The 16336-nt window shown below is 35.9% G+C and overlaps 2 protein-coding genes across 3 annotated transcripts; one reads left to right on the forward strand and one right to left on the reverse strand.

Moving 5' to 3' along the window:
* Positions 1-6239: 6239 nt before the first annotated feature.
* LOC104249886 (sugar transporter ERD6-like 6) lies at positions 6240-12452 on the forward strand. 2 transcript variants are annotated; one of them, XM_070168039.1, is made up of 18 exons: positions 6240-6538; positions 6712-6774; positions 7375-7464; positions 7739-7798; positions 7898-7963; positions 8053-8118; positions 8218-8293; positions 8675-8739; positions 8819-8911; positions 9044-9124; positions 9250-9334; positions 10839-10885; positions 10960-11022; positions 11106-11165; positions 11294-11353; positions 11461-11520; positions 11945-12059; positions 12158-12452. In XM_070168039.1, the coding sequence occupies exons 1-18, from the start codon at positions 6347-6349 to the stop codon at positions 12238-12240; spliced, it is 1425 nt and encodes a 474-aa protein (XP_070024140.1). In that variant the 5' UTR covers positions 6240-6346; the 3' UTR covers positions 12241-12452. The 2 variants fall into 2 exon arrangements, with proteins under 2 accessions (XP_070024140.1, XP_009804700.1); XM_009806398.2 differs by having other exon boundaries at positions 6243-6538; positions 12128-12452.
* Positions 12406-15516, reverse strand: LOC104249885 (uncharacterized). Its single transcript, XM_009806397.2, has 4 exons — positions 14678-15516; positions 13096-13185; positions 12924-12991; positions 12406-12728 (listed from the first exon to the last, which is right to left on the reverse strand). Exons 1-4 carry the CDS (start codon positions 15377-15379, stop codon positions 12593-12595), a joined length of 996 nt encoding a protein of 331 aa, XP_009804699.1. The 5' UTR covers positions 15380-15516; the 3' UTR covers positions 12406-12592.
* Between the last annotated feature and the right edge of the window lie 820 nt (positions 15517-16336).

Genomic DNA, 16336 nt, shown 5'->3' on the forward strand with positions numbered 1-16336 from the left:
AAGTCACCGGTTGAATCCCGAATCGAGGAAAAGAATGACTCTGTTTAACAGTCTGCGCACCAGAAATCCGGATAAGGAATTCTGTTAACCCGGAGAAGGTGTTAGGCATTCCCGAGTTCCGTGGTTCTAGCACGGTCGCTCAACTGTCATATTCGGCTTGATTATCTGATTTTATACAATTATGAACCTACGTGCAAATTTAACTATTTACCGCTTTTGTTATTATTTATTCAAAGAATTGCAACGTCGTGAAAATGGATCTCGAATTGTGCCACATAAATGTACCCGCAATTTTCGATACGTTCTAACTTCGTTGAGATTTGGATTTGGGTCACATAAATGTGCACCCGAGTTTAGGAAGATAACATTATTAAATACGCGCCTAAAGATACTAACGCGTTGTTATTTTGAGAAAAGCCGTAAAGTTTGCTATGCGGCCTGTCTCGAAATCTAAGCATTTGAAATAACTGTCCGTTGAGGGCCCCGCAGTTTGTGTATTCTTGTTTGTCGAGGCTCGTCTCATTCATTATTTTTTTAAAGGAATTTGCAATGTCATGGAAATACATCTCAAACCACGTCACAATCAATGTACCCGTGATTAACGACACATTTCGACTTCGTTGAGATTTGGATTTGGGTCACATAAATGTGTACCCGAGTTTAAGAAAGTAAATAATTTAAAGCGCCGGAAGTGACTTGCGCGTTGTTATCTTTTGTGGAAGGCCGTGGAATTGGCTAAACGGTCCGTCCCTAAGTCTAAGTATTTTAAAACAAATATTTATTGAGGGCCCCGCAATTTTGTATTTTTTATTCGGCGAGGCTCATCTCATTTTTTATTCAAGTATATCCTAAAGCAACTATGATTTTCTATTCATTGGTCTCTAAGAATAAAGAAAAATCCTATTTAATTAGCATTAAAAGTTCGAGCTTCAAGTTCAAGTCCGGGTCCAAAAGGAAACACCTTCTAGTTTGAACCCGCTACCTAACTTAAGATCCGCTGCCTGCCGTTGTAAATATTAACAAACCAGCTACCATTTCGAACCAGTTCAACTTTAGCTTTATCATATGAATTGAATTATTGGAGTTAACTATGTGGAATATAAAGCCATTTTTGAGCTCTTTTTACGATTTGTTGAAAAATGCATCAATGCTTAAAACTGACATCAAGCTAACATTAATCACTAACATTCGAGAACTAGCATTAGTTAATAACCTTATTTACATTGCTATTTAAAATGATGTTATTTACTCAAGTGAACTCGCGATTTCAGAATTAGACCTATTAAACTAACATGCTGATTTCCATAAACTATTTGAACCTGTTTTGTGACGTAAAACTATTTGAAACTGTTTCACGACTACTGAACAAAAGAATTAAATACAGTATATTTCATAACTAGTAATCACCAACTAAGATTAATTACAATTGATATTCCTTGTTTGTAGAAATAGATTCAATCAGTCCAGTTTATGCATTTCAAAATAATTCCAATACATACTATGAAATATCAAATGAATTACTGCTTATACATCAAATTAAACACAAAGAAACAGTTATTTTCATAAATCCATTACAACAACTCTTTACTTCCTTTCCTTTAAATTTGAGAGCTGTAGAACATGTACCTGGATAAAGGAAATACAAGAAGATGAAGGTGCGGTCAACAACAGTAATAGCCAGCAACAACCAGTAAACAGAAACCTAGTGACAGATTTGAAAACCAACAGGATTCCAGCACACTCAATGAAACTGCACCCACACTAACCAACGCAGACCAGAAATAACAAACTCAACAACCACTTAAAACCTCAATGAAAATCCAGAAATAATCAGCCTCTTTTTTACTCTCAAATTATTGAACTTTTATATGTTAAAAATCCAGCCTAGACTCTAAGAAAAATTGGAAGAGAAACGATTTTCTTCCTCCAAAAACCAGCCCCTCTGTGTAAAACCTGTACTGCGTAAAACCTATCCTCTCCAGATTTTTCAGAAAATCCTCTTATCCTCTCTAAAAAAACTCCCCCCTTTTTGGTATTGAAATGACCATATTTATAACAAAACTCTTGCCTTGAAAGACTTAAACTAATCCGAAATATTCTTCCCACACTTGCATGCCTTGTTCCCCACTACTGCATGCTTTGCCTCCCATTATATTAAACAAATACATTAATTCCCACCACCATATGTCTTGTCCCCCACTATATTAAACAATGCATTATTTCCCACTACCATACGTCTTGTCCCCCATTATGCACTAAATAATGTATTAATTCCCACCATCATGTTTTGTCCCCCACTATGTATTAAATAATATATTATTTTAATATTTTTTAGTACTTAGTGGACATAGCACCCATTAATCATTTTTTTTAAAACTTAAAATCCCGAAAATGCCCCTGAAAATACTGAAATTACCATTCTACCCCATCAACTATATCCAATCCTCCTAAGTCAATTAACCAAACTTTAGCAGCTATAACCAATTCATCTAATCAATTTCCAATTAATAATCAAACTCTGAATAAACAAACTCGCCAAACAAACTCCTAATCGACAACGTTCATGAATTAATCAACAGAGTCAGATTCATATCCGAACAAACTTAACGGAACAAGCGAGTAGATTTCAATCACTAACTTGAGCATCAATCGAACTCAAATCAGTAGGAAAGTCGTCTAAAACGCGCACACACAAAATTTCAACGAATATGCAGTGGGAATATCATGCGAAAATGTTCAAAAATGAAACCACATATTAAAGCGAAACCAAAGACAAAGCAACAAAAATCCATGAACGAATTATGGTTGACCTTTATGCTAATGATCCGACGTCGAACAATGTTGAACTTTCGATGAAACACAACTTCGTTCGCAACACTGTTTCGACGCTTGACTAACAGACACGGATTCGAACGGAACCTCGACGAACGGTGAAGACCTCAAACCAACCTCAGCTTAAAACTGTTTTGCGTGTGTGCTGGTTGGTGTTGCGACTGACTGGTCGTGAGCTGGACGACGACGGATGAAGCAGTAGCAGCCCTGATGAAGGGGACGAAGAAGATGCAGAAGGGCAGCCATGGGAGATGGAGATGGAGGGGTTGTTTAGGACGAGGGGCGAAGCAGCTGTGGCTTGGAGCTATTGCTGCTCGACGGAAAAGAAGGAGGGGGCAGCTGGTGACGCTGACGAAGAAGAAGAAGCAACGGCCATGACGTTCGTCGCTTGGTTGTTCCGACGAAGATGGAGGAAGCAGCCATGGGGGTGGTCGCTTGGAGAAGATGAGGATGGGAGGTTGGGATATTGGTGGTAAGCTGGAGACGATGGGTGAAGCAGCGGCCATGACGAAGAAGAAGAAGCAACAACGTTTGGTTTGTTTTGTCGCCGGCTTGGTGGTTGCTCAGAAGCGATGGGGCTGGCTGGGGTGTTGGTCGTCGATGGCTGGAGCTTGACGACGATGGATAAAGCAGCAACAACTGGTTGGAGCTCGATGAAGGCAGCCATGGAGGTGAGGGGGCAAAGGAGGGTGGTTTGGAGAAGATGAAGAGGGGAGGGGGCGGGTGACTTTTTTTAGGGTTTTGGGGTTGGAAAAATGAAAATGGGGGGTTGGGATTTGTTTGGGTTATGGGGAGGACTGGGTCGGGTCAACCCGGTGGGGGTTATTTGGTATGGGCCTGGTTGATTTAAATTAAAAGGTGGCCCAATCCGATTTTTTTCTTATTTCCATTGCTTCTTTTTTCTTCTTTTATTTTTTCTTAAACTAAAACTAAATTCTAAAAATCCTAAATTATCCAATAGAAATAAATTAATTTATAAAAGTGCTAATTAACTCTTAATAACAATTAACACACAATTAAATAGCAATTATGATAAAATCACACAATTTGGACATTAAATGCTAAAATGCGACGTACATTATTTTTTTGATTTTTGTTCTTGTAAAACAAACTTAATTGCTCCTAATTGTAGAATTAAATCCTAAATGCAAATGCGACATATTTTGTGTTTTTTTATTAATCTAATCAATGAAATAATTATCCAAAAATGCCACGAAAATCCTCAAAATTGCGCACAAAGGAAAATTATTTTATTTTGAAATTTTGGGAGTAATTCTCACATATGGCAAAAATCACGTGCTCACACCATTTTGGCGGGGAGGTCTCCCTAAACGGAAGGGGTTTACCCATGAGGTGGTTCCGTTCGCTCCGCTGAATGTGGTGCATCATCTAACGTCAGAGGGGGCCTACTGTCGAAGGCGGAGGCTCGGGTTCGGACGTCGACCTGGAGGATGTTTTTGAGCTTTTAGAATGCCATACTCATGTGGAGGTCAGAGTGGAGGGTTCTGATCGTCATATAGTTGTCCTAGGGGACTACAACTTGTTGTCGAACTATGATCAGGTGGCGTCTGCTTTTGCCCCTTTATGTGTTGCCCCCGAGAGCGAGGCGCTTAGAGCGATGAGCGACATGGAGTTGTCTTAGAACGTCGTCGGCATGGCCTTGCGGGTAGATGTCTTTATTTTCCTTTTCATCGTTGGGTATGCATTGTTATTGTCGACCTGTCTTTTTATTTTAACTTTTTTCTTGTTGTGTCAGGCCCTTATCAAGGAAATCGAGTGCAAGCGCCGGGAAAGGAAGAGGAACGGGAAGATGTCTTCCAAATATCAAGAATATCGCACTAAGCATCGTGCAATGACCAACATCTACAACCAGGACCCTGACTTCCAACTGTTCCGCGAAGGGCTTAAACAGAGGGAGGATCAATTGAAGTGCAAGGTCGAGGATTTGAGGGAGCGAGACGAGGACCTTATGAAGGCCTTCGCCCGCAACAGTGAACGTGAGGCATCCCTTAAGGTGAACTGTTTACAAGTGTACTGTTTGGTTGCACAAGCGTAGTTACACAAGTAGATTAAATTTTAAATATAAAATTAATTATCAGAAAATAAAAAGTTAAGATTTAACAAATATATGCATTTATAAATAATATTAAATTTGACATTTAAAATAGATATTGCTTCTTGAAAATATGTTTGTTACTTATCATATATCTGTAACTAATATTGTAAAAATAATTGATATATTTTAAATTAATAATATTTTACTTTAATGTAAGAACATCATGTACTGCATGCTTGATAAAATAATTAATATTTATAAATATAATGTCATAACATTACTCAAATATTTTACAAAAAATAATCTATCAACTTTAACTGAAAAATGAATGACATGCGATCTGGATTACTAAGTGAATACTACTGAAGCAAATAAAATAAAAGCGAAAATATAACATAAAATCCAAAATCTAATTTTTTCAACGTAATACTCTTATGTAAAATTACAACATAACATAAAATAAGTTTCAACATAATTTAAGTAAATATAATCCAAAAGAAAAGAAAAACATAAGTTTATAACCTCATTCAACAATGAGATCCTATTTTAATAAACATCACTCATTATATGCTAAGTTTATTAATGATTCATTATTTCTAATATTAGGAGGAGTTTCAAAACTAGAATAATAGCACAATTATGCTAAATGAAGAAGAAAAAGTATGAGCAACTACATGGAATGACAAAAAATAAAGGTTGAAAAATGAAAATATTACTTAAATACTAAAAAGTAATATATCATTTTAACATAGTTAAGTTTGCATATAACCTCATCCAATAATAAAGTTTAACTTTAATGACATCACTCATTATAAGTCAAGTTTATGGACGACTTATTTTTTCTAAGATTACGGGTATAATTTTTTAGGAAAATTAGAATAATAACATAGCTAAATCTAATAAAAAAAATAAAGAAAAGTAATTAAGAAAGAAATAAAATATGAGAAATTGTATAGAAACACGTGAAGTAAATATTGGGAAATGAGAAATAAGGAAATAAAAAATAAATAATACAAAAATAATATTTGAAAAAAAGAATTTAAAAACTTTTAAAAAATTAAAAAGAAAAAAGAATAGAAATCAAAAAGTAAATTAGAAAGAAAAGATATTCAAAAATAACATGGTAATTACACTATGTAATTACCCGCAATTCTTAACTCCCCGTTAATAATTATAGAATATAATTACACCTAATTGCATGGCAAAATAATTACTTGGTGAGCAAACATACGTAACACCCAATTACACCCAAATGAATAGATTTCAAACCACAAACAAAAAGGAAGTAAAATAAGAACGGTGTCCGTCCCGCTTCTATTGCCGCTCGAATGCTGCACCGTTATTTTAGAGTCAGTTGCGATATATACGCCATTGCCAACTTCATGAATCCCCTTTGATCTTACACCTTCATCCGAAAGGGAAAGGGAAAGGGAAAGAGAAAAGAAGGAAGGTGGAACGATGAGTTTCCGAGATGATACCAGCGCCGAAGATGGGCTTCGGAAGCCGTTACTGCACACTGGAAGCTGGTATCGCATGAGCTCCAGGCAATCCAGTATGATGGGCTCCTCCGCCCAAATCCTCCGCGAATCCATCTCCATTTATCTCTGTGTCCTCATCGTTGCATTAGGCCCCGTTCAACTTGGCTTTACCGTATGATAATTTCTTCACCATCTTTCGAGATTAATAATTTGCTTTTGACTTGAAGTATTTATATATATATATATATACGGAAAATTATTACCATTAATCCGCCCCTGACCATCTTGCATTTGCATTCTGTCTTTTAATAATTAATTATTGTGGTTGCTTTTGTAATTTTGCAGTGTGGCTACTCTAATCCTACGCAGTCCGAAATTACCAGCGACCTTGGACTTACCATCTCAGAGGTTTGGGTTTTCTTTCTTTGCCGCCTATTTTTTTCTTTCTTTCTAATTACTAATTAGTACTTTTCTTCACGTTTTTTTGGGGGGTACAAAACCAACAAAAGGTGGTTTCTCGTTTAGCTAAGCTACAAGTTCTAACATGAAAGAATTAGAATTACATTTGGATGGTTGTTACCTGTTGTATTGTATTATATTGTTACTTTAAATACAATGTTTATTTTGATTGTTATTTAAATTTTTTGTATTGTATTGTTAAATATGCCGATGAAAATATCCCTTTTATGTAACGACCTATTTGGTTTGGTCAGGTCGTTACCTTATACGATAATTCTATTTTACTCTTTACCCTACCTTTTTAACAATTACTTTACCAAATACTATACTTTATCTTTGTAATATTATAAGCTTATTCTTCAATTGGAGTGTGACATTATGATACAATCTTTTCAAACATTGTATTCATTAAAACAATTCAATACAATACGGTACATGGATCGGTGTGCTATCGATATAGTCCTTTCTTAAAAAAAGTTCATAGGTGGCCGGTTTTATTTATCGTTTTACTGATGATTTGTTAAACATATTGTTTCCTTTCATGGACAGTTTTCGGTCTTTGGATCTTTAGCAAATGTTGGTGCAATGGTTGGCGCAATTGCAAGCGGTCAAATATCAGAATACATTGGAAGAAAAGGGGTATAGTTTTAAAACACTTACAATTACACAATCTTGTTTTCTTCATGCCAATAAAGAAAGTTTGATAAGGGCAATGTGCGAGTATATCGCGAACTAAGTTTCCCCTGCATTTCTGCAAATAGATTGTATACACACAAGGAATCCGTTAGCTACATGAGAGCAACTCTACCCTTGCACTAAAACTCACAAGTTTGCTACTATGATAATAGTTTCTTTTTCTTTTGCCGGTTCTTTAGTAACTTACCAGTTACCTAGTCTTCTTTCTGAAATGCAGACACTAATGATTGCATCAATTCCTAATATTATCGGATGGCTCGCCGTTTCATTTGCCACTGTAAGTGATTCGTTGTTATATCGTGCATCTTCTGGTTGCATTTGCATCTTTTATACGTAATTAACTTGAAAGTATGTGCCTTTTGTTCACTCTTAACAGGATGTCTCATTCTTATACATGGGAAGGTTGTTGGAAGGTTTCGGTGTCGGCATTATTTCCTATGTGGTAATCTCAAGTGTTTAGCTCCTGTAATTGTTCTTGTTGAAGCTATGAATAGTACTGCTTGCTGCAATCTTCTTGCTTGCTATCTCCAGGTGCCTGTATATATAGCAGAGATTTCACCTAAAAACATGAGGGGAGTTCTTGGATCCATTAACCAGGTTGGTTTTGTTTTGGCTTTACACTTATACCTGGTCATTCTTTCATCTAAGTTTTATGGTTTTTTTATCATGGCTAATCATTTGATCTCTTGGATTTAGCTCTCTGTAACAGTGGGTATAATGCTGGTATATCTGTTGGGATTATTTGTAAGCTGGAGAGTTCTTGCAGTTTTAGGTGAGCAATATGTGTCCCTAATCATTTGGTTGTTGACAAATTGATTGTTGTCTTATTTAATTTTTCTGTTCTTACGGTGGTAGAATTAGTTGGAAATAGTTTATCAAGTTAGATTGATGACATTCATCTTGCTGAAATAAGTTTCCTAAATTCTAAAATCACTCCTTTGAGAACTATATGAAGTTGTTCTTCAACTGCAAGTTCATTGAAGCAACTTAAAAATATTGAATGAGCTGATGCTTTTCTGTGTATCAAATAGAATCTCCATTCTTCTGTTTGGACTGTTGAACTTAATGTGAAGTCACTCGTATCCTTGATTCGAACATATTTATTAACCTTTACATTAGTTAACTTTTTTCAACTTATAATTCCACTATGCAGGAATGTTGCCATGCATGATTTTGATACCTGGTCTATTTTTTATACCTGAATCTCCTCGTTGGTTGGTATGAGTTCCAAACTTATGTTTTTCATGACCACATTTTCATTGTTATGTTGTACTGATTGCAACACCGTATTATGTAGGCTAAAAACGGGCTGAATGAAGATTTTGAGACTTCTTTGCAAGTTCTACGAGGATTTGACACAGATATATCCTCAGAAGTGAATGAGATCAAGGTAATATAGTGAACATGTTTAATGCTGGTTTCTCAACTATTTTGAACCCTCAAATTGCACTGTAGAAGCTTCTTGAAAAGTAAACTACTACGATGTGTTAATGCTCATTTGTTTCTCCTGTCATTTGTCTAGAAATCTGTGAGATCATCAACTAAAAAAGTTACCATTCGGTTTTCCGAGCTTAAGAGACGGCGATATTACTATCCTTTGCTGGTACACATTTCTGCTGAATTCTAAGTTTCTAAATATGCTGATTTATATGTGGCATCCTTGAATAGCTAAAGATTTGAAATCCCTTACTCTTGTCAAGGCTCACTTTATGGGGTGATTTTATTCAGGTAGGGATTGGACTACTCGCACTCCAGCAACTCAGTGGCGTTAATGGTGTTCTATTCTATTCCAGTAACATTTTCAAATCTGCTGGTCAGTTCCGTTCCTTCATTATCTGTAGAAATGCATACCAGGATCATCAAATGACTAGATACTGGCAAATACAAGCTTTATTGTGCCATTCTCTTTGTTCTTTACTCTGTTTGTAGAATCCGAAAGAAAGTAATAATCTGGACATCAGAAATGGGAAAAAGGAATTCCATGTTTTGCAGAAAAAGACCAATGAATCGCTTCCTCTGCGTCCTAGATAACACTTGCAATAGAATGGGATGAGGAGGACTCCGTTTTGTGGGAGAGGGGATGAAACATAAATATATGTGTATCTTTCTTGTAGTTTTTGTTCCCTCTTGTTTAATAGCCATGTTTCAGCTCTCTGGAAGAAATAAGGAAACTAGACAGCTACTGAGAACTGTAATTGGAGCCAATAACCAACTTTACATATGTGATGCTAAATGAAGCCGAAGAGAATTTGCAGCACCAGAATCTATCTCAGAAGACAAATTTTGAACTGTTAACTTATTAATAATAAAAATTTTAAAGCTATTAACTGCAAAGAAATCCTAAATCAACTCATAAGAATCAAGCCACCTTTTTTAGGTACTCTAGAAAACAAGCAATAAGATGACTATAACATGATAAGCAGCTTATTTTTTTGGTTGTGTTGAATTTTTTTTGTATGTTTGTGAAAATGGAGTTTTAATATTTATGTCCTTTTTTAAATTCCATCCAATACCATTTATCTCTTTATCAGGAACCTTAAAAGCAAGACGCATCTTTCTTTTTACTTAAGTGTATGCCTGGCAAATCTGGTTGATGGAACCGATATGGGAACTCTCTTAGTTAATGAGTAACTACTCAAATATGCCATGCCTTGTGCACTTTTCAATTCACTTTATTGGTTCCTGAGAAATGCTTCCTATGTGATACATCCCACAATCCTCATTCAGTTATTTCTTTTTAATAGCTAAAAAGTATGAAGTGTCATCTGTAATGATCTCTCAATCTAAGGTAATATGCCATTATCCAGATTCACATACACCACAGTTCCCTAAGGTAATATGCCACTATCCAGATCCACATACACCACAGTTCCCTAAGGTAATATGCCACTATCCAGATCCACATACACCACAGTTCCTTTGGGTGCGTATTTGGCAAAAAACTTTACAAAATACCAGGTAGATTATATACATAACCCAACCACATTGTAACATGATGTCCATCTAGAACATAATTGTTCATTACACTGTCCAAAAGAGATGATGAATTGGAGAATTAAGGGCCCATTCCAGGATGGATTTTTGTAGTAGAATCAAGTAGAATAGACCAGTTACTACGAACTGTGATCTTTATCTTCACGGTATGCAGTTGTCTACTCTTAGAAAGTATCATGAGCCTTTTCTTTCATTTGCCAAATTAATTCCATGTGTATGAGAATTAGATTGTATGCATAGTATCACCTAATCATAGAGAGGTTATAGAATTTTACAACTGGTTCAACATATGATATTAACTGTAATGCTCTTCAAATGTGCAGGAATTTCATCAAATAAAGCTGCGACATTTGGTATCGGGGCTATTCAGGTAAGTCTCCTTCCTTGGATCTAATGTTAGCTTATATGCATATATTATTCCAATTTAATATACATCTTTTATAGGTCATTGTGACTGGTATCTCTGCATCACTGGTGGACAAGGCGGGACGCAGGCTACTCCTTATTGTGAGTCTTCCAGAATTTCACATAGAAGTTTCTATTTGCTGAAAAAGAAAGCAAATTATAACTTTTCTATACTCTTTCTTCAGGTATCCTCATCCGTAATGACCCTTAGCAGCTTCCTTGTGGCAATGGCATTCTACCTGAAGGTCAGTTAGTTAGATTTACATTTGTAAGAATTGATCAACCAATTATCTGAATTTAATGAGATTTCTTTATTGGTGTTGGGATCGACTCTCTTTATTGTCACTCCACTATTCTTTTCTACTTAACCCAGGGTTTTACGCCTGAAAATTGGCATCCCTTCCTTGCAGTATTGTCTCTGGTGGGCCTTGTGGTAAGTTCCTGCCTCACCTTCTATTGTGCCCACACTACTATCCCCTGCTCTCATCTGTTATTTGTTGTTACATTCTGTCAGTCCTGAGACCATTTACCTATTAACAGGTCTTGGTGATGGCATTCGGTGTAGGATTGGGCTCCATCCCTTGGATCATAATGTCTGAGGTATAATAAAGCTAATTTGTGGTTCATGAGATCAGAAAAGATATATTTTTCTAAATACGGTTGAAGATAGAGCTTAAATTAAAAATTCCTATTCCACTCTGTAACATTCTCAGGAGACTGTAGTTGACAAATTTTAAGCAAAGCTAACAATAAAGATCTCCCCTGTTAAAGGTGATGATGTTAGTGTTACAGGAAGATCAAGCATCATTGACACGCTTTCTGTGCCATCCTTACAAGCTTTTGATTCAGATTTTCTTCCTGAAAATATTCTTATTGAATTTGAGATATTCTTCAAGGATGCTAGCATAGGTTTTAGGATTCAAGAGCCTCAACTGCTCTAATAGATACTCCGTTTGTATGACTATAGGAAGTGTATTCTGCTTACCTTCTTTTGAGACATCGAGATTTTTTATTGGTTGTGCAGATTCTGCCAGTGAGCATCAAAAGTCTGGGTGGCAGTGTTGCAACGCTGGCCAATTGGTTTTCAGCATGGCTTGTTACAATGACAGCAAATTTGCTTCTGACTTGGAGTAAAGGAGGTTCTCTCTCTCTCTCTCTCTCTCTGCACAATGCTAGGAGTGAATCTAAAGACGTCTGTATTTGGCAGGAACATTCACTATTTATGCACTGATATCAGCTTTTACGGTGATTTTCGTGAGGCTTTGGGTTCCAGAAACCAAAGGGAAAACACTGGAAGAAATTCAGCAGTCCTTCAGATGATGCCAAATAAATTTGCAGTAAGACGGTTAAACGGAACAAGTGATGAAATTCTAGCTTCACTGAGAACTTGTTTTGTTCCACATTTACCATGTACCATTATATATTGTCACGTCCAAGAAGGGTTTCTCGTGTCAAGTGACTGATAATGCATGAGGAGCAAAAATATGCAGTTTGCAATATGTATTTGTATATATGTATATACGTTTATATTATCCTGCGTTAAAGCATCAATTTTGATTCTGAACCCCGAATTATATGACTAATATTACAGAGGAAATACGAAGTTCTTTTCCTTCTGATAAGAAGACAAAAAGTACATGGTATTAGATAGTGGAATTTGTGGTAGTGTCCTTCAGTATTGGGATTTTTCTGCATGCAGGGAAGTAAGAAACTGCTTGAGACACCTGTTGTAGACGCAAGGTCGCTCTAGGTGAACCAGATGCCCTGCCTTCTCTATGCCATGAAATGTAGTCTTGTCACCTAGTTGACTGCCATCATGTAATGCAAAAATATCATCAGGTTTTGTCAACTTCTCTGTGGCATTTCTACTAAATTATTGATGAACTAGTTTATTGTAAATCCGGGGACCATATATCAAATGGCGCATCGCGAAACTACTTAATAACTTCTTTGTAAATATGTTTGAGTTTGTCTGTAAGAGCATGTCAAGCCTGTAAACTTACTCTTTCATGTTCTGAGCAAGCTCCAAGTTGAAAATTTGATCATTCTCACCCCAGAGGAGATGTATTCTCTATAAAATATGGCACATTAATACATGTGAAGAAAGATAAGTTACTAATGTAGAAGTTCTCCTCGTAAAATATTGCAGAGTAGAACTCATGAAATGCAAATTACCTGTGGAAATTTTGGAATATTGGTATCTTTGTTGCTCACTACCAAGCCTTCTAGCAGTTCTCCTCTTTCTTTTCTGTTGGTGAACATTACCTGACATCAGTAGCATTATTGTCAAGTGGGGTAAGATCCTTTGCTCGGGTTGAACTTTATTACATATGAATTACATAAGCATGAAAACTGTGTTGCGTTATATGGTATTGTATAAAACAAACATTCCTTCTCGACTAGAGATTATTATTCCTAATTTCACCAAATTATGAATTTATTACTTCGGTATTCTCGAAATAAACTTGAGACATCCAAGATTTTGTTTTAAGAAACTTGGAATTTGACTTGCTCTAGCTGGTCTAAAATCTGAATCTTTACTCTTCTAAAATGGGTTTTCAGTCATTTGGCTTATTCAAGTCGTTGGCATATGTGAAAAGTTATTAGGTGTAGTTGGTTGAGCGAACTGGCGCTGATGTCAAGAATGAAACATATGGGTGGATGCCGTGTTAGAATTAATGTTATGTATATTATAGCCAGAAATGGTGCTATGCGAACACCGTGGTGTGGTGCCTCCTTTTAAATAAGTGGGGACTGGAAAATGTGGACCAATCTGCACTGACATATATAATTAACGTTTCATATCTTCAAGTAATGAAAAAGTTGGAGACTTATTGCTGCACATATCAAAACTAATAGATGTATAACACGTATGTCAATCTCTTGATATAAACATGCGCTGGTGCGAGATTTTCTGCATTTATAATAAGGGACGTGATTTGGACTCTAAACAATTGGGCCCACTGATCTTTGATTAAGGGTTAGCTGATTACCCCACAAAATAATTTAGTCAATTATTCATGCATAGAAGAACTTTTTATATTAATGACTCTATAGGCTTACAATCTCCTCTATTATCTTCTTTGTCTTTCTTTTTCTATTTTTCTTTTCTTCCCTTTTTCAACTTCTGTTGTCCATAAAGAAAAGGAAAACATGTTCCATAAATAACATTTTGTTTAAACTTAGCTGATTCAGGTGAAGAATATAAAAGCCACGATAATTTACACAATCGAAAATGAACTTGTGATTAACAAACACCATTTAGTAAAAGTTTACCAATGTTCAACACGTACGTACGGCTAATAAATGACCATATCTAAAGTGAAAAAATGTATTGCTCCCTCCGTTCCAGTTTAGTTGAACCTATTTTCTTTTTGGTCCGTTTAAAAAAGAATGACTCCTTTCTAAATTTGGAAACAATTTAGCTCAAACTTACAATTCTACCCTTAATGAGAAGCTTTTATAACCACACAAATACTCTGGTCCCTTTTGACTTGTTTAAGACCACAAATTCCAAAAATCTTCATTTTTTCTTAAACTTCGTGCCCAGTAAAACAGGTTCACATAAATTGGAACGGAGGGAGTACATGTTTTAGTATAAACCAAACGATTTACAAGTTTACAAAGTATAATAGGGTATAAGTGAATTAGAAGTCATACGAATTAATTAAGTTGTAAATAAGTAAGAAAAAATGAAACAAATAGGGACATAATCAATGTAATAGCTTGTAGTTAAGATTAAATTTTAATTACTAACCTCAAGAAAGTCCCTGTGAAGGCGATCAGGAAACCAAAGTTTCTTATAAGCAGCTACTTTAAGAAGCGCCTTAAGACCCTTAACAGAAGTAGGCAGCAGCAGCTCAGACGAAGAAGAGAATCCCAAACCATTAAGCGTCGAAGAGCTAATAGAATCAGTCATGGCCAAAATAGAACCAGAGATCACTAAGGCCCCAACTAAATCACGGTACATTTCAGCCATCTTAAACGCCACCATTCCACCATAACTAAACCCAACCACTATGCACTTTTCCACTCCCAATTTTCTTAGTCCTTTAGCCAAACACTCAGCTTGAAAACCAGGTGATCTATCTTCGCTATCAGTTACTGAGCCACCGAAGAAAAGTAGGTCCGGTACGTACACAGAGTATTTCTTAGTCAATGCGCCAATTTGGAATTGCCACGTGACAATTCCTTCACCAGCGAAGCCGTGGACTAGTACAACAACGGGTTTGGTGGGGTCAGGTTTTGTGGTGGTTTCAGGGGAGGTGGCACATTGGTTATTGGAGAAAGGAGTAGTTGTGGTGATTTTCTTGTTTTTCTTTGTGTTTTTTATGGTTTCAGAAGGAACCCAAAAGTTCATAATAGTCCCTGGTTCTATCTCTATACTATGAGGTTTGATTCCAGCCATTTTCATTAAACCATGCAACAAAGGTTTCTGTGCTTCTACCAAGTTCACCATTTTTCTCAGCTATTTTTTTGTTGCTGTACGTTTCTGGGTATGGAGGATGGAGAGGTGAAGTAAAAGAGATTAGAGAGATGGGTTTTTTAAACAAGAAAAGGGAACTAAGGAAGTGAGGTTAGGTGTTGGGTTGCTATCTCTAGTTCGTCATTGAATGTGGGAGCTTATATTATACAATACCAACGTGATGAAAGGGGCAGTTGGTACTGTTGTATCTACTTCTGGATATTACTCTATTATTCTATTCCTAGTGTATCTCTGTTAGTTCATCCAAAGTTTCATTATTTCCACTATTGAATTGTTTGAAGTACTCGTATATTCTTACAATAAATGACTATACACACACACACACACATATATATATATATGTATATATGTGTATATATGTATGTATCTCATGGTTTCCTTTCTTAATTTGAAGAATTTTTTTGTCATACTCATACATATCAGCTAGATATATATAAAGTTATTCTCTACTAAGGTCTGTGCACAGTTGGCTCCTACTGTATGAGGCTACAAAATAAACAATAAGCTCTGTTGTCCTTTTAAGCATCAATTAAATATAATTCGAAAAATAAAATATGGTTTTAAACAAGTTTTATCAGGGTTCATGTTGCATTAGATGTATTAGGATACTTCTGCTAAGTAAATTCATGTGGGGGGTGGGGGGTGGGGGGAACAGAAATTAGTGATCCATCTCTAAAGCAAGTATGTTATTTACCACTCTAATCTTCATAAGATTGACAAAAACTAATAAAGGCTGTCAAATCTGATAGCTTGTTTCGTTTCTAAATACGAGAATAATAATAATAATAATAATAATAATAATAATAATAATAATAATAATAATAATGGCGACGACGATGATGATTAATGAAAGTAGAAGAGGTCAAGAAGAAGAATAGACGAGTATAATTACACTCCATGTTAGCTGGAGTAAGTTTTTTCAATCTCTGA

This window comes from Nicotiana sylvestris, chromosome 2 (genome assembly GCF_000393655.2).
Source record: "Nicotiana sylvestris chromosome 2, ASM39365v2, whole genome shotgun sequence".
NCBI classification, from domain to species: domain Eukaryota; kingdom Viridiplantae; phylum Streptophyta; class Magnoliopsida; order Solanales; family Solanaceae; genus Nicotiana; species Nicotiana sylvestris.